The following is a 23789-nucleotide window of genomic DNA, read 5'->3' as shown; positions in this document are numbered from 1 at the left end:
TTTACCTTCCAACAGAACCCTTCCTATTACTGCCAAATCTCGAGTCTGTCTCCAGACTGTGCTGACATTATCAAGTCATCGTAGAGAAAGATGTAGATTTTATTCAATCTCGTGTCATCATAGTGTGGATATTGATTAGAATTCCGCCTCCCTGCCCCTGATTAGCAACCCAATGTGGAATAAAGAAAAAAGAGATAGCAGAACCATGCACGCATTTGCGTCTGGTTTGTATGATAAAGAGATGACAGGATTTTACGTTTTAACCAACATGTGTCTTTATGCATGGATGTCTTCCATTTAGAAAGATACGATTTAGGTAAAAAAAATTACCCAAGGCATGGTTTGAACTGTGGTGTTTTGGCCTTGCGTGGTTTGATTTTTGAATTGATGTATGCAGTCACTATTCATGCTTATTGAGGAGTTTTGTAGGTGTAACAGTATTAGGATAGAGGTTTTTGATTGATTGATTTGTCTATGGTGCCAGCCTTACGTGATAATTATGACAGATTTCATGCACTTTGATGTCTTTCTTAATGAAATTGCATGCAGGGAATTGTTGTATTATGGGATGTACGTCTGCTGTTATTGATTTAACCTCCCAGAAAATCTGCTGTAAAAATGTACATGCACGCAACTGACTCGGAGAATGAATGCTTTCCTATAAGATAAAACAAAGTGTGGCTGATAATTTTTTTTAATCAAAGAATGAAGTTTTTTTTCCCTACCTGCAGAATCTGTCCTTCTCTGCGTGGATTATAGTTACCCAGGTATGGACTTGAGTCTCTTCAAAGTGAATTGCAACAGAAAGTTTTGCACTTAGAGAAATGTCCTGTAAAAAGCTATTGCACTCGTCCGCAATGGTTCCTTTCTCTTCACAGTGAGTGGCTTTTCTTCTTATAAACACCAGTTTTATTTAAAAAAAAAAAAAATGTTAAAAGTGAATATAGATATTATCTGCAGAGATCCTGACAGCTGCTGTCATTCTCCTCTTACTAGTTCTGACTTCTCTCTCCCTCTTTCTCTTCTTCTCTCAGACTGGTGGTTGTCACCTCTCCCAAGCCTAATAAGCAAAGAAGCGTAAACTACCAGCAGCTACAAAATATATAGTTTCGTTAAGGTACATTATCCCTTACACAAGAGCTGGCGGAAGCGCGTTGCTGTGTTATTTAGCCGACGACTAAGCCGGAGTCTTTAGCCCAGCTGAGATGTGGGTCCCTTGTCGTGAGGCGCCGATGCATAAATCATGTGAATGAGACCAGCTTGTGACTGGCGTGTGTGGGTGCGTGTGGTGTGTGGACCCACATGTGGCCCCCTGTTGCCGAGGCTAGAATTACGCCGGGTCCTCTGTGTCTGATTTTATTTGCTTCGGTTGAGAATAAAGGAATAAAAAATGCATTTGCTTTCCTGTATGTTTTGTACTATAGGAGGAGATTTTGGTCATAGATAAACCATTTCTTGTGGCATGTTTTTCTTTAGTAATTTTATTTTGTAACTAAATTTGAATGAGAGTTTATGGCTATGCATGGCCTTTTTATTATTATAATTATTACATAAAGAAACAAAGTTAAGATGTTGCTTTTTATCATCTCTGTTTTGGTGTGAATAACACTGTCTCATAGGGGTTTGAACAGGTGCTGCATGTTTTTGTGCCTTTTGATCTATTTTATGTGGTATTTTATGGGCATTTCTGTACAATTTTACACACTGAACTTCACTGGCAGGTGTGCTCTGTTTGGCTGGAAATAAGTAATTTTTTTGATGATTTTTTACTGATATTTTTTTTTGTATTATATTTTCACTTCTTATTTCTGTGGATAATGACTTGTTTTTCTTTTCTAAAGTTTCTATAGTATTGCGTGTAAGCCTAAATTTCACATTCTAAAAATCCGATTGAAACTGTAGATGTTTTGCCTCATATTTATACCTTGCTTTGAGAATTATTAAAACTTTTTAGAAAGTCTTAATCTAATGTATTAAAAAATTTATGGAAAAATGTTCCAAAGTTCCGTTCTGACATTTTAGCCTGTGATTCCATAACTTCAAAAGATATGCAGCGGTACTTTATTACATCATCTATATTACTAGTACATAGTATCAAATATAAGACTGTGGCTTCCTCACAAACCCTGCACAATAAATTTGTATATAAGTCACTGACAGATAATAGAATTAAATTATTATAATAATTCTGGGGACCATGGTAGCTAACGAAGGTGTCGAGCTGTACATCTGCCTAGGCAGGTTAACTAACAGTGTACTCAGCCCCAGCCCAGGCCCAACTGCCCACCCCGAGGGCATTGTAATCATCTCCTCATTATCCTCTTCTCATTATGAGTAAATTAGCAGCTGAATCTCGGGGTGATCACAGGGTTGATGTTGGCGGGGTCTGGTCACCTGCCCTAGCATTGTGGAAGAACAAAGGATGGATGGGGAGTGGAAGTGAGCCTAATCTGGCTCAAGTCAGGAGAGGTTAGGTTTCCATGGCTAGGTGTGATCATCTTCATGGTCAAATGTGTGTGTGTGTGTGTGGGGGGGGGGGGGGGGGGGGGAGAGAGAGAGAGAGAGAGAGAGAGAGAGAGAGAGAGAGGCAGAATGATATTTTATTTTGTTCAAATCAAGATAAGTTTTGCTACAGAAAGATGCAATCATCTTCATGATCAAATGTGTGTGTGTGTGTGTGTGTGTGTGAGTGAGAGAGAGAGAGAGAGAGAGAGAGAGAGAGAGAGAGAGAGAGAGAGAGAGAGAGAGAGGTGAAGTAACACTGTATTTTCTTCAGATCAGGATACATTTTGTCACAGTAAGGTGTTATCATCTTCACAGTGAAACTCTTGGAAAGGGAAAGATTTGGGGTTATTGGAAGACGGCAGTGTAACTGGCTCAGTTGAGAACTTGAGCACTACATTTGGCTCATTTTGCTTGGCTTTTCTCTTCAATTTGGTTAAATACCCTCATTTAACTGACTTATCTCAGACAGCTGCCTGCAGCATTTCAATTCATTTCTACAGAGGATCATGTGGGTATTATTTCTACATACATGCACCAGTTGAACAAGTACATGTACTAGCATTCTACTTGCACAAACACTTCAAAAAGCTGAGAGCCGGTAGGAAGGGGAACTTTCTCTCTGCCCTGCACAGACTGGACACAGTGCCCTAAAGTCCCTGGGGACTAATACACCTTTAAATTACCTGTGATCCATTTATCCACTTAATGGAGGGGCAGGTGTGCAGGTTAAGGGGCACACTTAGGGGGCAATCATGGACTGGACGGGATAAATTACTACTTAGTTTACTACTGGAGTTATCTTAACTTGGACTCAGTTCTGTATGGATCAGTCCTAGATTGGCAGCCAGCTTATTATTATTTTTTTTTCTCAATCACCCCTCCCCCTCTACATAGGAAAAGAAGATAAATATTTTGTTTAGATTTTATTAAGATGGCAATATTTTTAGAAGTTGCTCTAGATTGAAATGCTGCACCCCCTTTTTCAGTGAATCAGTAGTCACCAGTGAACTTGTTGGACTTCTGCACTTTGAAGCAACACTGAATCTTGAATCAGAAGTACTTTAAAATCTGACCAGTTTCAGGGATACCTACCAACACCCCCTCACAGCACCCCTCATAATAGAGACAAGATAATAACTTTCTGTTAATGATGTGTTGGCCCCCTGGATCGAGGCAGGTAGACTTACAAAAGACTGGGACAGTTAAAGCATCCGAGATAGAAAGGGTAGACGCTAAACCTGATCAGGATTACCTGACGTCCATTTGTTACCTGACACCTACTCTTGTCCTGTTACATAGCTGCTACACAGAATATTGTGTTGGTATTATGTAAACTTCCAGCTAGGGTCGGTGTACTTGTCTGTACACCAGTGATTGTGGTAATGTGATTCTGGGTTTGCATGGTCTTTGAGTGCTATCTGACATCTGCACTTGTCCTTGTACATTATGTAGTAGAACTCTGACAAGAATGAAGAAGTTTCTGGAGGTTTGACTGCATTGCATGGTCTTGGTCTGTTTCTTTACAACTTGTAGTAAAAGGAATGAAATGAATACATATATGCTAGTATATGGATACATTTTTCTAGGAATTTAACTACAAGGTTTGGTTTCTGTACACTTATATCTGCTGTTAAGTGATTCTGATTCAGATGTTCCTATCAAGCTGTTTGGCATATAAATTATATGTAAAATATATGCACTTGTTAACTTCATCATATCTCTCTGTGTCAGGTGGGCCCATACTGCAAATATTTCTGTCAATTATTTATTGTAACAGTTGTAATGTTATTCTGACAATGAACAGAACACAAACCGTATCATTTTCCATATTAATAGATTATAATTGTATAGTTACACATAGAAGGAAACATTACCCCTGGGTTAAGTATGATTAAGTGTTATGTCAAAAATAATAATAAAAAAAATATTATTTTATTCTTTGCCAGCAAATGATCAGTTTAGTGAAATGTTTATGTTCAGACTGTGTAGATAGTAATAAGTTAACAGTAGTTAATAATAGATTAAATATGTCACTGAGTGTTTAAATGACAAATATTAAAAAGCTCAAATGAGAAATGTTTTCTTGGTCCTTTCATGCAATTGTATTTTTTGACCCACAAACATGAAATAATGCACTAATATCTGTATTTTTTTTAAATACTGATATATAATACTTTAGAAGTATTATTCTGCAGATACACAAGCACACTTCCTTGATACGAATGAATACTATTAAATAAATAAAAAGATGATGATGAATATCTCAGTGTCTTAAGGCAATCTAATATTGATATAATAATTATTTCATGAAAAATCATAGGCTACAAATCTCGTGGTCGACTGCTCTGCACAAAGCTAATAATTCAATATCCAAGAAGTCAAGACGTCATAGGCATAATCCCATCTGTTTCCCTATAACCCCTGGTCAACTTGAATTACTATCCACTCCATTGAGTGACCATTGAGTCATGAAATAGGAATGAAAGGCACAAGGTAAAGCCACCTGCCTCTCAGCAGGAACCTTCCCTACAGAAAGAACTGAGGTCTGGTTAGTCTTCACTTTGATACCCAAAATGGTTGACTGCCGTTAAGTATTAGACTAGTTGTTATCTAAATTATTGAAGTGACTGTTTTTTGAAAGCTTTATCTTTTTTTATATTAAAAAAATTTTTTTTTATATAAAACATGAACTTACTCAATGTAAATCAGTAAAAATTCACTTTAATTAGCACACTGTTTATTATCTGAATAAACTGTTTGTTTAAAACTTAAAGTGATAATAACTCTTCGTTTCGGCAAAAAAATGAATTTTCCTGGAGTAAACAACAATTTTCCCATACTTACCAATGGTTAATGAATCCATTTTTACATTCAAAGGTAGTCCCTGGTTTTTTTCTAAAAAGTTTGGTTTTTTGTTAAAATCTCTTAAGAGATTTTAACAGAGTATAGCCATCAATGGAGGTCACGTGGTCTAAAGACAAGCTCAGATATCAGAATAATAGCTATAACAGCCGTTTTTGTGGGAAAACAGAATATCTTATATTTTTATGAGTCACTCACAATGTTTTTATTGTGAAATACAGATTTCATACGAAGAGTTATTATCCCTTTAAGTCATTTCTTACTTTTTTTATGTAAAACAGGCCAAATCAATATGTGAGTTTAAATGGTCCAGGATTATTACTGATTTACCTTGAGTTAGTTGTCAGGTTGGTGGGGGACTGAATGTAGTGAATGTTGGACAAGTCATGCAGCAAGTAACTGTAACAGAAAATTGGAAGTTCATGATTTTTTTCTTGATGTCTTGCTCCATTTTACACCATTTATAAATCAATTCACATGACATTGGCCTTACATACCACAACATGCTGCATGCACAAATATTTTGATTCAAGATTCACCATCATTTCAATCAATCAATGGCACATTCTTTGTATTGATCTCTCACTTAAAAATATACGAAAGCAGCATGTTTATTTGGATTAAAATGGAGCACACAAAACATCTTCGAGAGAAAAAATAACTCATCTGTAGAAATGACAACTATAATTATCACATGCCAAATGGTTGCTCCATTTTCATCCACCTGTATGGATAAGGGTACCAGCATGGCTGGAATAAAAATGACAAAATTTTCCTATCAGACAGTGTGACACAGTCAGTTAACTTGCCTTCTTTATCTGCAGAATAACAAATAAGTTGGGTGACAGGTCAGTCAGAGTTGACCTCTTGACCTGACCCCTACCAGGGCGCCATCTGCTCATGATTAGATTTTTATCTTGACTTTAATTATGATTTCTTAATTAGAGAATCTTTCTGAGAATTTTGTTGCTTTGCTACTAGTATATGATTATGGGTTTATTGAAATAGTCACTTCCAACCATCTTATTTGAGTATGCCAAATTTCTTATCAATGTCTTTTCTTATATTTCTTAAAGGAAAAGAAATCATCACAATTCATTTATTTTCTTTTCAATTTCTCGTCTCATATTATTGGTAGGGAAAGTACTTTTATCTTCATTTTCTGCTTCATTTTCTTTTAATTAAAGACGCATCATATTTTCATCAATCATCATTTGAAACTTTGGTTTAATACCATTTTGAAGGTGGATTATTTTCCTCGCTGGCTGTCATAAACCTCCACTATTTCCTGAAGTCTCTTTTGACATTTACCTTAGCTAGAGTATGTCGACCAGATGCCACAGTATCTTGTGAATGTACTGAGTACATCTGTGAGGTGATCTATGTAGCGACAAATTTAAAGAATAATAAGCTGTTTGCTGAATGGTACACTAAGGCTCTATTCCCATAGATTTTAGATCGATCTATCCCCGCGGGGAGTCTCACTAGAATACTTTCAGATAATCCGACTTAAATGTCCGTCCCGCCTACTACAAGCTGTAAGGGGATAATTAACTTTCGTGTCCGCCCGGCTGACAGCTATTAAGCGTGAACCCCCAGGGAGTTAGGTCGATCTAAAGTAGGTCGATCTAATCTATGGAAATGGGGTGTAACACATGTGCACCCAAAAAAGCATGCATGCAGAATGAGAGAGAGAGAGAGAGAGAGAGAGAGAGAGAGAGAGATAGGGAGAATATACCACAAGCGAATATGATAATCATTACCTTAATTTTGAACCACCGTGACTGTTCATAATATAGATCTGCTGTTTAAGAATACTGTTATTTCAGTTTGGTAGTAACACAACAGACGGATTCCTCTGATGAAAACTTAAAAAACCTGTTTCCTCATCAAATGAAATGATCGTGTGAAAATTGTCACTTCTTTACATAAAACAGCCAGTGGCATTGACTCTTCGGTATGTACAGATAGACCAAGAACGAAACTGTTAGTCTCCCAGTAAATATCCCCAACTGAATATACAATCAACTTGAAGTTTTAAATAAAAGTGTTATTCATATCCGTGTCTGGGTCCCAGTCATGCAGTCACCGTGCAGCTGCTTTCTTACAAACAATATCTCAGCCGTTTCCTGAACGTGATCTTTTATACGCTGTGAGTGCTTCTCTACACACGCACGTCCTAGAAATTGTCGATTGCCATAATATACGTGGATGGGATAGTAAATGCTTTGGTGATCAATATTTAAACAAACTGATAACATTATGCACGGATCTAATGTTTTGTGGAAGTAATCCCAGTGCCAATTATTTATGGATTTGCGTGCAGCAGAAATGCGGGATTCATTGACAGTAAATGGTTCTGGTGAGTCTATATAATCGAGGTCAGAAGATGTTCAACTCCATTGTTTTTCGCTGGGTCAGTAGTGTGTCGTGGTTCATTGAATTGTCCTGTCCTTGTGTGCAATTGTTGACATTATATATGATGATAACAAAAGCTCGTTTTGAGTTTTTGAGTGAGGGAAGATCAGGAAAGCAGTCGTGTAAATTGTATTCATATTCAACTGTATGAATCGTTAACACACAGCCCTTCAAGCATAAGATTACGCACAAAATCAATGCCCCATTCAAAGAAACCCACCAGGCACTGCAGGCCAGGAAGTGAACAGTTTTATTAGCTGCGTAGCTCATTAAGCCACAAGAGGAGCAGTTAAGTGGCAGCTGGTGTGGTACAATGCAATGCTTTAGCCAGGGAGGCTGCTCGCCTTTTAAGACAAATTTATCAATATTATTTATTGATGATTGCATCTTCCCATGGAAGTATGTTTAGCAAAGGAAATTTAGAAGTTATTATACAAAAACAAATTGGACAACCTTGGCGAGGTCTCTTGGTGCCTCAATGCTTTAATAGGTTACGTGGCTTTTTTATCGAGTGTAATTTATATTTTAAATTAATCAAGTTGTGGTGAGAATTTAGAGCTGCATATGAGAATATATATATATATATATTTATATTTAGATCACAGGTATATATTTAGATCACAGGTTTGAACAATCTGTTTTGTATCATGCTATGATCTTTTCTCAGTACTGCTGAAGATAAACACGGATACAAACATGTATTTCGGAGATAAATGAGAGCAGGAAATTAAAAAATTTAGTAAAGCGTCACATGTGGAAATGCTAGTCAAAGTAATAACTGTGATTAATAACACGATTCATCTGTAAGTTCACTGGGTCAGGGTACTATCAATTTACTGAAGCACCAAAATTTATTTTGACTTCCTATTTTGGATTCCTCTTTTTTTTTTGCATGGCACAATTAAGTAAAAAAAATTATATTGTGTAATTTTGAAAAATGTATGGCGAAAACGATGTTCCTTACAGTTATGTTTGTTTGTAAAATCACCTTTGTCACCACCAGTAAAGGTCAAGTGGATTGCATTACCCCAAGCATTTTCCAGAACAGTTGCCATTATTACCTTCTTGGCAATGGGGTTTGGTTTCTCCAGAAAAACCATGTTCATATACATTGGGTATGAGATTTTAGAATATATGCATGATTTTACCTCCTTTAGGGGTCTGTTTTATGAAATACCTCAGTTTGATGTTCTGTAGAAGATTTTAGACATTAAACTGTAAATGTGCCTTATACCCTGGAGACCAAAACTAATGACATTTGAATAGCACTTATCTTGGGACTCAACCATTTGCTTAGGACAGAATATTATTGCTTTTTTGATAATCTATACTTTTAAGGCCCTTTCCCACAGGCAGAAATTAAACCAGTTCTGATGAATTCTGTTCGACATCATTCACCACACAATAGTCAACAACACACCTAAATTGCCAGTCAGTGACCAATAAATTTTTTAATGAATTGTAGAAAACTGTATTCAGTCAGTTCAAGAGACACCCAGCAATTTTGAATTTATTTAATAGGCAGTCTGGCAAAATGTCCTTCAGTCTGGCAAATTTTTCATAACGGACCATCTGAATGTCAGTCTCTTCCTTAAAAACTTTTCAGCATGTCTGCTTTTTCAAAGAAACCAGTTTTTCTTGTTTGAGTATACATGATGTAACATTTTGTAGTTCCATCAATTACACATAACCAAATCTCCATGATGAAAGTGGTTCTGACATCTCAGGGGGACTGGGATTGCTGGGTATGAGCTAATTTTGGATTCTGTTGTACGCCTTTGGATTGTCTCCTGGGAGAAATTCCAAACTGTGGGCATGAATAGTTATAGGGCTGATTGAGATGTGGGGTGGAGGAAGTTCATGAAGAAGTACCTGAATTAGGGAGACTGTTCACACAGGGATAACTTAGACCGAAAACGGGTTAAGTGTGTCATTTGAAGTTGCAAGTAGACCATGTTTTAAAGGAACACCAAATGAGTTAGTTTTTTAAATCACGTGGTATTAGGCTGCATCCAGCCCAGCGGACTAACTATTCCACAGGTCAGATATGGCAACCCACTTAAAAGCTTGATGTCTAATCCCCTAATAGACACTAAATAGATACCCCGTGCAGATTATGCAACAAGCATTCAGGTGGGTTGGCCATGTTTGATCCAGGGACTAGTAAGTCAGCTGTTGTGATTGTTGCCTGAGAACAAGCTTGAAGGTTCAGACCCAAAAGAACCCCTGGCATAAATACATTAGGTTTACGGTAATGTGCCAAGCATTTCGACGGGCCCAGTCAATCCGACCATAAAAATTATTTTATAAAATTAATTTTTCTGGGCTCAAACATTTAGTCCATACGTCAAAATCATGCGACAGAATTTTTTTCTTGTTCCGATTGTTCGACCACATCGTCGGCAAGACTCGGTAAATTTTCAAGCCAGTCATATAGATGCTGCATGCCGGGCCCTTTGTCAATTGTTGTCCTTTCAATAGCTCTCGTCAATGAGGAAGAAACTATTAATTGAAGATCTAATCTGGAAGCATGACGTACCTGTCATTTCCAAAAGATCAGCGGGATTGACCGCCCAGACTTCTTGGCGCCAAATACCACGCGCTGTCAAAATCTGACGAACACGTGTAGCTGTTCACCTACATGGGTAACTGATTTGTCAACAATAAAAATGACGTCTTCCTTAACTCCATGAGAGCTTCATAGAGAGTTCCACTGGATATTTACGTTACCTGTGAGTCACTTTTTATTTCCCCAGATGCATGAAATGTTGATGATATGTAGCGTAATCCACGAAGAACTCCATTCCTGTGACCCCCCTCCCCCAAAATGGGACCGTCTTCATTAACATGTGGTTTGCGCTATGCTGGACCAGACCAGTTAAGACCTGTCTCATTTCTGCATGTGCTCAATTCTCGCGTCAAATTATAAATGCACTTGTTTTGTGAAAATTATGGCAATTAAATGCTTATTTTACGTTCGGGTTGTATCAGTGGGGTTTTCAATATGCACCGTGGTTTGTGCACAGCGGGAGTATATAAGTAAGAAAATTGGAAGAGTGCCAGCAAGATAGGCCTACTGTATGTCTATCGGCACAGGTAGGCTCCGTATTTTGCCTTTTCTCAATATGTTTTAATATGACATGCTTTTTAAATAAAATACTTATAAGTAATTTGAAGTTACACTGAATTCTGTTTGAGTGCCAGTTGGTATTCTTTGATACGGGTGATTGAATTTTCTTCGGAAGTACGTCTACGCCTCGACGCTGAGCAAGCCTTGCGGGTTGAAAACAACTGATCTCAGACTGGTAAAAAATTTCAATTCGGTTGATTTCAGTTGTCATATTAAAATTCAAATAGGGCGAACGTAGATCACATAACTAGTTTAAGTCTACTAAAGCTACCGGTTTCAAATATAAGAGACCGGCCTTTGTTTACAACACCCGTCTCTGGGGAAATACTCGTCCCACTCTTGAAGCGCATCATGAAAATGATCGTAGGTGAGGGAAATATATAATTAGAAATTATTATTGTCGTCTTTTTTAATGTTAAGTAATGTTAGCACATATTGTACACAGCAAAATAAGATTTTAAAAGGAGGATAAAACAAGCCTGAAACACGTGTTAGGCGAAAATTGCGGCTTATCTTGCGTAACACTTCCGGTAAAATGCAATACTTCCGGAAAGATGGACATTTTGGCAGATACCCCTAACAATCCGACGATATCAAAGGTTTCCATTTGCTGTATTTTAATCAATTCGACCAAACTGACATTTCCATGAAATTAATTAATTAATCTTGGTCGAATTGTTTGGCATATTACCGTATGAAATTTTCAAATTTTGATAAGATTCAATTTTATGACCTATAGCAGCTTTGCAGCAGTTAAAAAAAAGAAGCCCCACAAAATATCTTCATCTCTTTGTCTGATCACATCATATTGGAATTTGGTTTACAATCTGGCACATTCCCTGTCTGAATGGACCTCAGCTTTGATTTCCCTATGCCCTAATTTTGCCTCCAAGTCATCCTAATCAAGTCATCACTGGTAAGACTCTGTAGACTGTGCCAATTATTACCTCTTGTTCTGTAAAAGGGGGAGTGGGGGTGAAATGCACTTTGTGGTGAACATTGCCAGGAAAGAGTCAGATTGGTTTCAAACGGAGAAAAAATTTGTTTCAGTATTGATCCGCACTGGTGAAAGGTGTGAATTAGTGTCTACTTGCTTGTGTGGAACTCAAAAATGTCATTTTAAAGAGTAATTGCCTGGTAATGAACCATTTATTGGAAGGAAATTGTTTATTTTTGAAGCAGTAAGTTGGCTTAGCACACTTTATTATGTTGCCTCCAATTATTGTTAGGCAGTGAGACTGAGGATTACAGTTACCATGACATAGGGCATATTCCCAGACATTTAGATCGATCTGTCCCCGTGGGGAGTCTCACTAGATTACTGTCAGATAATCTGGCTTAAATGTCTGTCCCGCCTACTACAAGCTGTTAGGGGGTAATTAACTTTTGTGCTCGCTCGGCTGACAGCTATTTAGCGTGAACCCCCAGGGAGTTAGGTCGATCTAGTTTGGATCGATCTAATCTCTGGGAATGGGGTCATAGGCTGCTGACATTTTTATGTGGTGTTTCTCACTCTGTTTTAATTTAGTATTTTAAATCTTTGCTTCATGTTAGCATCATTCTCAGTGTAAGATATGTACTTATTATTTAATTTATATACATGAAAGGACTGTAAAATACCAGATTGACCCCGAACAACAGTGGAGAGAAAGACCGAATGGAGCTGCACATGTCTATGGTATTTAAACTATAGACCTTAAGATATTTATTTTGTGTCAACAGTCATACTCTTTTTTTTCCTCAGGAATGTTACACACACATTTCTAATATTATAACAAAATACGAAAATTGATATATACAGTACTTGCATTTGGGAGATAAATATGAGCAGGAAATTAGAAAATTTAGTAAATGTACTTAAGCGTTGTAATATGGATGTCATCAAAGGATTATGATTGTACTACATGTAACTTTGGTTAATGGCATGGTTCAGTTTTAAATACTGGTACACCACAATGCAGGCCCGTAGCCAGGGGGGATTTTTGCTGGAAAAAGGTCCACTCTGGGTAAAATTTGTTTCAAACCCCCCTTTTTGCTGGAAAAAGGTCCACTCTGGGTAAAATTTGACCTAGGTACATGGGGATTATATGGTAAAAGGTCCACTTTTTCAGAAAAAGAACTCCCCCCCCTTTGAAATTGCTGGCTACGGGCCTGCAATGCCATGGTTACAAGTACAGAATCATATCACCTTATTGAAGCACGATAACCTGCATATTTAGACTTCCTGTTTTTAAAGTTAAATTGTTTTTGCATTCAAAATTGAGTTATGAAAGCAGTACTGTGTAATCCATAGACATTTCTAATTACATCTGATGTACATTTTGGCATGATGCCTTTCTAGTTGTCTCTGCATGGAGATGTTACTGACTAAAAATAATTTTCAATTTAGATGAAGCATATGATTTTGAATTCAGTTCAAACAGGCTTTGGCAAAATGAAATCTTCTCCAATCCTCCACTGGCATCTTTTTTTTTTTTTTTTTTTTTGAAACTACTACCTCACCTGACAAACTGCTGGCAATGGTTTCAAATGCATCTTAAGATACAGCAATAAAATTAAAAGTTTTGCTTACCTTGTTATTTATCCTTGTTGATCTTGTCCTGGAATTATAACGATAATTAATAAATTGCACAGTGAGTGGAGGTCTGTTGTCTTGAGGGAAGTTCAGTGCTGCTTACGTCGAGCAGCTGAGGCTGGTGTCATCTGAGTCAGCTTGCTTGGAAAATCAATACCTGTGTCTTTGTTTTATGCTATGTCCCACTCCAAGTTTGCAGTAATATATCATCATGAAGACAGTTTTATTAACACTGGTGACGCGGCACTGAGAAAATTGTTTAATTTAACACAATATTGCTTGAGAATTTTTTTGTTTGATTTAACTCTGTATGAGCAGCCAGCTCTAAAAGGTAGCCTCTAACCTCGTAATTGCGTAAGGCACTCCTTGCACACAGTAGGGGTAATTTGTCAAAGAAAATTATTTTATGTGACAGGATTTTGTTTGAGATTTTTTTTTTTCTTTGCTAAAATTCCTTTGAATAAATGATGCTTTGGGGCAACTTTCAATACTGCACATGAGTTCCTATTTGTGTTTGCATTTAAGAGTAACACAATATTTTTTCTGGTGCCATGACTTTCTCTAGTAAGTGATATTATTCATTAAAAAAAGTTATTTATGTGTTTGTCATCATGAAATGCATAAAATATTGAGTAGGGATTATTGTATAATGGCCTAGAGTTGATTTGTTTACTTAGATAATATAATAAAATCATTAAAATTATCATTAAATAAAGCAAATAATGGTAGCATTGAAATGTCAAGGTGTGTACTAGTAGACAGGTTTTTACACAACAATTGATAAGACATAATTATCCTTAATAAGTAAAAAGTCACAAAGGTGATTCTTGCCTGCATACCTGATGTGAAGCTTGGATTCATTTATCAAAAGTCAGCTTGGAAAATAGGGCAATAAATGCCAGGAAGAGACTGAAGATGTGTTATTGCCAGATGATTCATAAGCTGTTATATGTCACTGCATTATGTTACTGCAAAGTGAGTGGATTTTGACTTGGGGATTAGAAACCAAATGTCACAGTCTTCCTTAATGGTATATATTTAGTTAAGTTTCTGCATTATGGTATTACCAGCAGTGACATCTTTTACATTCTTGGAAGTAACATGCTGGAAAAAACAATAATTGTAATTAGATAAACTTGCCCCACCTATGGATAACACAGAAGGTATATTCAACCCCATTGTTTTAGTTTTTCCTTCCCCCCCCCCCCCACACCCCACCTGCCTGCCCGCATGCCACGCGAATCATGCGAAGCTCATGCACATGTTTCCGTAGGATTTGTTTATTTTTCTGTCAGCTGGATCAACAGAGGGTTGAGGGCCGCGGCATTGTGTGCTCTGGCCCTTTAGCTTACATGTACACAGGCATGACCAAACAATACCTCCCCCATCAGCTGATTCAACAGCGCATTTCAACACAGGCGTGTGTCACTATAACACGCACTGGTACTGCGACATGCGGGCGCACACACTTGTCAGGAGAGCGTTAATTAAGGAATCATCGTGGTTGTTCATAAGAATGGTGGGGTTGTTCTTATGTAGTGGTGCGATTTGGCTTTTGAATTATTTTAATACTTTAAAGTATTTAGAGGAATGAGAGCACCCTGATTTTTGAAAGTGATCATTTCTGGTTGTTATCCTTGATTTCTTCTTTTCTGTCTTTTTCTCTTTCAAATTGTTGCCATCTTTCCTTTTAATAAAATGTTTGCCTTGTATTATGTTTGGATTTTTTTTTTCAGTTTACTTTCTTCTTTCCCTTTATGCTGTTTGTCTTGATATTTTATGGAAATGAAATCTTGATTAGTATTAAAGAAATCTTGCCAGGTTTCATGATTAATATGCCTATTGGACTTCATAATTTTGAGCAAATAAGTGCATAGTGATAATTATTATTATTTTGCAAGAGATAGGAGAAATGTCCTTAGATTAGTGAGCTTTGAATACTGTCTTACCACTCATTGACATGGAGTCCTTATTTTGGCTAGTTACTAGAGATTCCACTTCTTGAACATTCACAATAGAAAGCACTTAAAATTTTGACATGTTTGACGAACCTGCATGTTATATAACGTTAACCTGCAGGTCTGCTTACTAATAAAGCCCAGTTGTTTAGACATCAGTGTTGTTTGCGCGGAGTGTTATGGTTCCTTAAAGATGTTGACTCAGCTTACTTCATAATTACCTGCATCGTCTGTTTATTACCTGTAATCAACTCTCTGATTGAGTGCTTGTAGTTGAATCAGCTGACGCCAAAGTAAACAACAACAGCTCTAATGTCCATTATTAAGGGGACATTGACTTACCCTCCATTGTTGTATTGAAGGGTTCGTGACAGCCCCCTTAAGTAGCGTGTCATACAGTCAAAAATTAACATCTTGATTTTGAACCACAGGCATCTGATCTTGCACTTGCAGCTGGTGGACATGGGTCATGTCTCAGGCCTCTAGCAGTCTGTTACGTTAGCCACTGGTCCTGTGCCCCTGGCATATGAAATTTTGTTTGAACCAGTGAATTTTTCAGAATGTGTAAATTTAGTGGTCAGACATGGTCATTAGAATTTTTCTTAAAGTTTTCAAAAGCACTTTCAAATCCAATCAATATTTCCTGAAATGTAACTTGTTATTACTAATATTAATGCTATAAAAATTACTGGTCTTACTGATATTTTTATTTGGACCAGTGAAATCTGATTTCGCCCAGTAGATTTCAGGAAAGTGGTCAGATTGCCAAGGCCAATAAGCTGAAAAGTTAATAGCACAGGCTGCCTTAGGCAGCTGTGTAAAAGGGTGGGTGTAGGAATAAGTCTTCTTTTGAAATGTCTTTCATTTTTGGCCACAGAAATGTCTACTTTGAATCAAAATTTTGAAAATTTTTTAATGCTGTACTGATGCACACATCTAGGTTTCTTGGTAAAAAAAGAACTTTTTCCCTTTGAAATTGCTATCTTCAGGCCTTCTAATGCCAGAAGCATATTTCGTGTATTCATAATTTTGCAAAATGCTCATTTTAGACTATATTTCATTCTTAAGAGTATGTCTAGATCTGCATGTGAGTGTGTGTGTGTGGGGGGAGTGGGTGGGGGGGGGGGGGGGGCAGGAACTAACATACAAAATATCTGTAACAACATGTACTTTTGCAATGAGATGATGCTGAAGTATCTACAAACACAACTTATTTGTCCATTTTACTTTACTTTGCTAATTTATTTAGTGATAATGAATTTGGTAAAAAAAAGTAAAACAAATATGTTAACTGTAAACTAGGTACTGTCCAGTGAATAAACAACTATGACTTTGTTCCATTTTCTTCAACCTTCCCAGTTGATGGCAGATTTCATCTTATGTGTTCAGAATTATTATAGCATCATAACTAACTTACACTTTCATCTGCCAGCTGCAAGAATACCACAAAGTAGTCACTGGGTAGAGATATGAACAGGTGATACAACAAGTCTACGGATAATCTCTCACAGTTTTCTGCTTGATAGTTTCAGCAACTCCAACAAGGGGGCAGCACCTGCTGGTCTCTCTTACAGATCTGGGATACAAGAGTAGCCTTAATCTGAAATTCTGTTTTTGATATTATTGCAGTTCTCCCAAGGACCCAAAAGAACGTTTGATCAAGCGAATAATTGCACTAGAAGGGGATACTGTCAAGTAAGTGGCGAAAAATGAAAACAAAAAATTGAGTGTAGTAAATAGACAAAGTTGAGGATTACTGAAAAGAAACTGCACCATAAACATGTTTTCTGATCACAGGTGTAATGTATGAAAAACATTTTTTTCTTTTTTTTTCTTTTTTTGAGAGAGAGAAAGGTGGATCAAATAAATTTAAGATATATTTATGTGTGTAAACACAGTTATCAGTTTTATACAGTCTAGCATCACTGGAACTAGAGTTGAAGCTAGGAAGTAATGTCATTTTCAAGTTACTGCGATAACCAGAGAAAAAATTGTTGTTGGGCTTGAGACTCACAGGTATAAGTTATTTATTGTCTTCATATGGTGCTCAAGTTCGAAAATGGGCATAGTTTTTTTTTTTAATTTTGGCTGTATATTGCTGCATAGATGGGGTCAAAAACTGTTGCTTACCAGGTCGATGTCATAGAAGAGGATGCCCCAGTGCTGATATGATATGAAATGAATTATCTTTCATCTGTAGTCTTTTCTGATGACTAGATACAACAAGAATGTCATCCCTTCTTTATGCATTTTACAAGATAAGATGACTGTGTAATCTTGTCAGGACAGTGGCTATATAGAGGTGTGGAGATTTATGTACATATGATTACAGACATGGGATTGACTCATTCTTCTCATTGGGGAAAATCGTGATTTTTGCAGATACTGTATTCTTTTAAAGACTAATTATTTTTTATTCAGAACATCCCTTTTGTCAATGACAACAAAATAACAGAATTGAAAAGCAGGCTACTCATAAGTTTTATTCTATACAGTGATAGCACCACAAATGCTAGTAAGATGTATGTATGTAATATATCTGAAAATTTGATTATTTTTTGCCATTGAAAATATCGAGTCATTACCACTATACTGTTTATCAACATTTGGGTAAGAAAAGCCAGAGGGGTGGACAGGTTGGACTGCATCATATAACATCTTAAAATGGCACAGGTTTGACACTGAGCTTTCTCTTTTAATTCACAATCCATGTCCCACTCTTAAAACTGTTTTCAGTATAGTATATATTGCACATTGTGCTTATGTTTACAATGGGTGTTATATTTAGACCTGCTTCTTTTGAAAGTTAGGAAAGCGTGGACGTAACAGGTAGACAAGAGAATACTGTTAGGCTAAGTTACATAAAACTATTCAAATTTGATTCTGTTCATAGCGAGCTACACAGGTAGAAAAGAAAAGGGGGCAAAGAAAAGAAAAGGAGGCACTTATAATGATAATGATAATAATAATAATAATCTTTATTGGAGAATCTCAACCCGAAGGTTGAAGTTATACAATTATGTTATACAATTATATATGAATATTCAAGTCAAGGAAGCCTGGTCATTTTAGCACTGGTGCACTCCGTAGACGGTCTCACCTCCCTGGGGAGCATACACTTAAGTATACTTCTGGTACACAAGATGATGAGGGTGACAGTCATTTTGTGCAGTTTTAGTCAACTCTTACTGTTATGTTGAGTGTCTTGAACTATTTAGAACAGTCATCTACTAGGAGTGAGTGACGATAATGGAAATAGGCAGTGCCTCATTGTGATCTTTCATTTTGATTTTGCTCCCTACCTTGCATGCTATTGGACTATCTGAATTCATAGTTGGAACCTGACCAAGAACTCGTTTAAGTAGAAAAAAAACCCAAGTGAAAATGGGTAATTTTAAAGGACATATTCTCCCAGGCTCATTCTTCATTGCTTTTGGTATATGGTGGACCATCAACATTTGGGTCAATTATTTTCGCGCTCAAGACAGGAAGAAGAAGCGGCCATTTCAATGCAGACTCATTTATCCTGTCGCTAGTAACTGCACCAGACTGAAGTGCTGTCACAGTGGCTCCATCTGCTGGGAAGGCATTGTGAAAGTGGTGGTCACAGGCATAGGCATTGTAGGGGAATTCAGCTACGGTTACGATGCCAAACTGCATTATGTTCATGCGGGCAATGCCCAGCACATCACCATGTTTGCCGTGTTCGGGTTGACCGGAGTCGTGGACATCCTGCTCTTTCACAAGGTTGCTTTACCCAGCAAGTGTGACTACATGTCCGTGGTGCTGGCCCTGGTGGTGGAGAGCATCCTGTTCAAGTTCCACTTACACGGAAGAACAATGCTGAACACTCACGTGCACACTTTGCTCCTATACACTCTGTACATGACAATTCCAGCCGTGTTAGCAGAGATGTACTTTGACAAGCATGTGCTGGCAGCGTTTGCACGCACATTTCTGTTCCTGCTCCAAGGAACATGGTTCTTTCAGGCAGCGTTCATCCTGTTCAGCCCTCTCCCCAGAGCATTGCCATGGAAACAGGACAGTCCCCATGAGGTGACACTTGTGACGTTGTTCTACACCTGGCATCTGGGAAGCCTGTTTGTGTTGATGCTCTGCATAGGAGGCATAGTGGGCTGTTGCTTGCGATATCGTAGGCGAGAACGCCGCAATGAAGATGTAGAAATGCAAAGCCTTCTGTCTACAAATACTACTAACCTGACCCCAGAGTGTGCAGAGGACTTCCTCAGTGATGGTGAAATTTAGTCACGAGTCCCATTTTGACACGATTATGTAAAGATTTTCGTCAAATATGCACAGCATCCTTATATTATTTATTTTGATCTGTGGAGAATTTTCAAAATCTGACAGCTAGTAAATGAGAAACTGACTCATATGCTGTAAACCTCCATATTTGTTACCGCAACAGTCTACTCCTTGATATTCCAGAGTGCCATGTATTGAATGAAACTCCAGTCTGTTTAATGTGCGTGTGCTAGATTATTGGACTAAATGAATATTATAAGCAAGAGCATTTTACACTAATTTTTCACCAACTATAAGTAACCCTCATGGCAAGGAATTTCTTATCAAGTTTAACGCTGATTTATCAGATTTAAAGGAAGTTGCCCATAAGATTTTTATTGATCAAACAAGTTTTTATTGTATACAGAAACGGATCACCCAACAGAGATTGGACACAGAGCAAACCATAAAGACTTGTGGTCATCTAACTTTCACTATTACTGCAGCCATATTTTGACTTGAACCACCATGATAATAAATGTTCAAAGTTTATTAAAATAAAGCTTAAAACTTACCCTTTCAAATAATATCATGATCATTTATTAAAGTTATAGTGGATTTGACTTTTACTGCATTGGACCTTTGGAATTTTTAAAACAACTAAATTTTGAAGACACTGATATTTTTAAGTGGATACACAGAACTTTATTGTGGTCTCCCTAGGCCAACTGACAAGGTCAGGCACATATGGCTGAATACTGTGTATGACACTCAAAGCTTGCTGAATGCAACTCACTCTCCCCTGGGAAACAACACATTGGAGACAAAGTTGTAAGGAGGGAATCTACTCTCTACTCTCATCATACTTGCAATAGAGATGAAGGGCTCAGTAACATTTACCAAGTTGTTGTGACGTCAGGACCCTGCACACACTAATGAAAGAATGGGAAGGGCAGTATCAGTCGATCTGGGGTTGTGGTGTTGCATATGTCAGCATTGGCCAATTTTTTTATTTCTTTTTATTTATTTATTTATTTATTTTTTTTTTTGTGTGTGTGTGGGGGGGGGGGGGGGAGGGTGGAATTTAAAAACTAAATATAATAGATTATAAGTGTAATTATTAAAAAAGGATGTGTCTGATGTCCAAATACCTTCTGGTAACATGGTAATGGAATTTATTTATTTTAATTTATTTTACATTTTGCAACTTTTCTAGCATTTTGTGACAGAACAAAGCAGGGTGATTAGTTATAATACTTTTTTGTTATTTTTGTTTTATTTTCAATCAGGACCCTGGCCTACAAGAACCGTCACGTTACAATTCCTGAGGGGCATTGCTGGGTGGAGGGAGACAGTAAATACAGGAGCTGCGATAGTAACATATTTGGTGCGGTATGTACGCCATTGGAGGTGCAAATTTTCGTCCTTTCTTATTTGAAGATGAAGACTGTATGTACGAAGTGGCTCTGTGAAATAGTATTATGCTCTGCTTATTATTTGTGTCATTGTTTACTTTGAATGGATAGTCAGACAAGTCACAGTGTCACTTATGGACAAGTCACAGTGTCACTTATGGGCAAAATAAATAGGATAAATGTGTATGAATTGATTTTTTTGTTTAGAGTGTAATTTTGGGATGTATTTGTGTGAGATAAAAAGGGTTCCTTTGAGATAGGGAAATATCGATCCTTGATCTTTAAGTAGCTAAATTTTCAACCACTTACCTCTATTTTCAGATTTCCATGGGGCTAATACAAGGGCGCGCAACACACATAATATGGCCGCCATCGCGAATACAAAGACTAGATAACCGTTACCCAGAGGAGCGTGTACAAATTCCTCCAGACTCTAAACATATACCTACCAGTAACCCTTCACTAGGTACCAGTAAACATTCAATTTTAGCCAATGAAAAGGAATGACAGAAGAGGAGGAATTAGGCCACAATTTAAATGTATTTTATTTTGTACTATATATATATATATATAATAACATTTTACATGAAAACCAAATACTGCATAATTGGATTAATTTTACGAATTGAAAATTGTCTGGCAAGCTGTGACGAGAAAACTACTTGTTTCACCATCTTGTCAATTTTGTTTATGTAGATTTGCACAGTAAAAAAAATTCTAAGGAAATAGATGGCAAATTGCTGAATACAGGTACCTACATATAAAAGAAAGAATTAAATATTGGAATTTTTTTACAGTAAGTCAATAAGTTATTTTAACAGTGGTCAGCTTGAATCTTGCTGTCAGCTTTCACCTAAACCCATGGACAGGCCCAAACTATTGCTGCAAGCCGAGTCTGTTATTACTCTTGAAATGTAGCATAGTGGTACCATTAGTTGAGAAAAAAGGACATTTAATTATTATTTTTTTTATCAGCCATTGTTTGAGAATGATTTTGAATTCTGGAAAATTTTTGACTGGCCATTTCTGAAGCTCAAACATCCCCATTATATTCCCTTCTGAATAATATAGTTTTTGTTCGGTGTGAATAGCAGCACATTACCTTTGAAGATGCATGTAATTGATAAGTATGGTAAAATTATTACAATATAAGTTTGATTTTTTTATCAGTATGGGATTTACTAAGTACCCAAATTGTCAATTTGTTTCTATTAGTTTTAAAGGATATTGTAAGTTATGCAGTCATTTACTGGGGGGACGGAATCGTATTTAGTCCATGAAAAAAATTTTATATTGGGTGAGGTGCCATTACAGTATGCTTGCATGGACCATAGCATTCTGTATTCTCCTGAAATTGACTGCACAATGATTAATCATGTTGCTGTTTTAACGTGAAGATAATATTATGACTACTTCACCAAGTCTTTGTGAGTCTTGTTTCAATTACTAACAGGGCACATTCAGAACCCGCAGGCTAATTGATCTGCATATTAAATATGGCCGACCCACTTAAAAATCGGCGCCACTTTGGGGTGCAATTCGTTCTCATGCTGATGTTTGCCTTGTTCCCTATGCCTGATCAAAGTGGAGCAGAAATTAAATCATTGTGCACTTGTAGGGATGGCATGTGTAAGAAGCAGGGAGCCCATTAAGGGACTATGCAGTATTGCTTTCAAGTGGGTTGGCCATTTTTGATTCGCAGATCAGTTTGTCCACGGATCAAATTGTTCTGAATGCACCCTGAGTGTGACGCGTATTAGGCAGAATATTGTCAATATGGCCTAACAAGGTCACCAGGTGTTCGAGATATATTGTAGGTTCTTCCTGGAATGATAACGTAACAATCATATATTGTCAGTACAAGTAATTGAAACAAGACTCGGGGGGGTTGCGAGTTCATTGTGCACTTCATCAGGTTGTATGGGCTTTTTCAGTGGTGTGATGATAATTATTTTAATTTGAAAAAAGTTGTCTCCTCTTCATTTATACAAATATTTCGAAAAAAGATGAGTGAAATGATTAAACTTTGCAATCTTCGTATACATGCTGATAATCTTGCCCATTGTAAAAATCAAATGCTGCTGTGGGTTTTGTCTTGTGTGGTTGTTATCAAATGTCAAAAAGGTCGACGAAGTACATTTGTCTGTTCGCCTTCCAGTTTGTATTGCACATAATACAAAAGGTTTAATGTATCACTTTTTAAAGAAATAAATATATTATTTATATTCAAACAATTGTCTGTTTGACCTTCATAATGCAACATTTAATTACATATTATATATACATAATTAAGCTGACCTATTTGAAAGAAGCAAGCTAATTAAGCTTGCATGCCGAATTTAGTTATCTTGTGAATCCTACCCTCCCAGCTTGGGAGCTTATGCTTAAAATAAGAGTGAAAATCAATGACACATACTTTCTGAATATATAATTGGAGAAACTGATGTCTGTGATTTATGAAGCTGCATACTGACCATATGGCAATGTACTTGTATATTTTACGTTGCAGAATAACTCGCAGAATAACTCGAAATGCATAAAGAGACAAAATGATTAAAATTAATGATACACACATATTGATCGTTGGGACAGGTATCCTACTAAGAAAGTAAATTTCAAAATCACTCGATAATGTTTTTTTAAAGGTAAATTATAGGTATGCCAACATCCATAATAATCAC

General features: G+C 37.0%; 3 protein-coding genes across 6 annotated transcripts in view; 2 read left to right on the top strand and 1 right to left on the bottom strand.

Moving 5' to 3' along the window:
- LOC106179925 (uncharacterized) overlaps positions 1 to 13624 on the bottom strand; it is a 29110-nt gene extending 15486 nt beyond the window's left edge. Inside the window, exon 1 of one of the 3 annotated variants that reach the window (XM_013563733.2) lies at positions 13488 to 13624. The gene's annotated coding sequence lies outside the window, so the exon portion shown is untranslated. Of the gene's footprint in view, positions 1 to 725; positions 1214 to 7130; positions 7533 to 13487 lie in introns of those variants that run through there. The other 2 variants (XM_013563734.3, XM_013563735.3) reach the window with 2 other exon arrangements.
- The window catches only part of LOC106179929 (mitochondrial inner membrane protease subunit 2), a 41495-nt gene extending 18153 nt beyond the window's left edge, over positions 1 to 23342 (top strand). Inside the window, exons 4-6 of one of the 2 annotated variants that reach the window (XM_013563740.3) lie at positions 17078 to 17143; positions 20983 to 21085; positions 21430 to 23342. In XM_013563740.3, coding sequence (XP_013419194.2) covers positions 17078 to 17143; positions 20983 to 21085; positions 21430 to 21615 — 355 coding nt within the window. In that variant the 3' untranslated portion in view covers positions 21616 to 23342. The remainder of the gene's footprint in view (positions 1 to 17077; positions 17144 to 20982; positions 21086 to 21429) is intronic. The other variant, XM_087016173.1, reaches the window with a different exon arrangement.
- LOC106179928 (transmembrane protein 45B) lies at positions 17152 to 20304 on the top strand. Its single transcript, XM_013563739.2, has one exon. It carries the CDS (start codon positions 18833 to 18835, stop codon positions 19712 to 19714), a length of 882 nt encoding a protein of 293 aa, XP_013419193.2. The 5' UTR covers positions 17152 to 18832; the 3' UTR covers positions 19715 to 20304.
- Positions 23343 to 23789: the final 447 nt, after the last annotated feature.

This window comes from Lingula anatina, chromosome 6 (assembly GCF_051362555.1).
Source record: "Lingula anatina isolate TDL-2025a chromosome 6, LinAna3.0, whole genome shotgun sequence".
Taxonomy (NCBI): domain Eukaryota; kingdom Metazoa; phylum Brachiopoda; class Lingulata; order Lingulida; family Lingulidae; genus Lingula; species Lingula anatina.
Note: the sequence above shows the minus strand (reverse complement) of the source record. Positions and strands in the feature narration are given on the sequence as shown.

Coding starts and splice junctions, on each gene's coding strand:
- LOC106179928 (XM_013563739.2), top strand. CDS start 18,833: ATGGGTAATTTTAAAGGACATATTCTCCCAGGCTCATTCTTCATTGCT.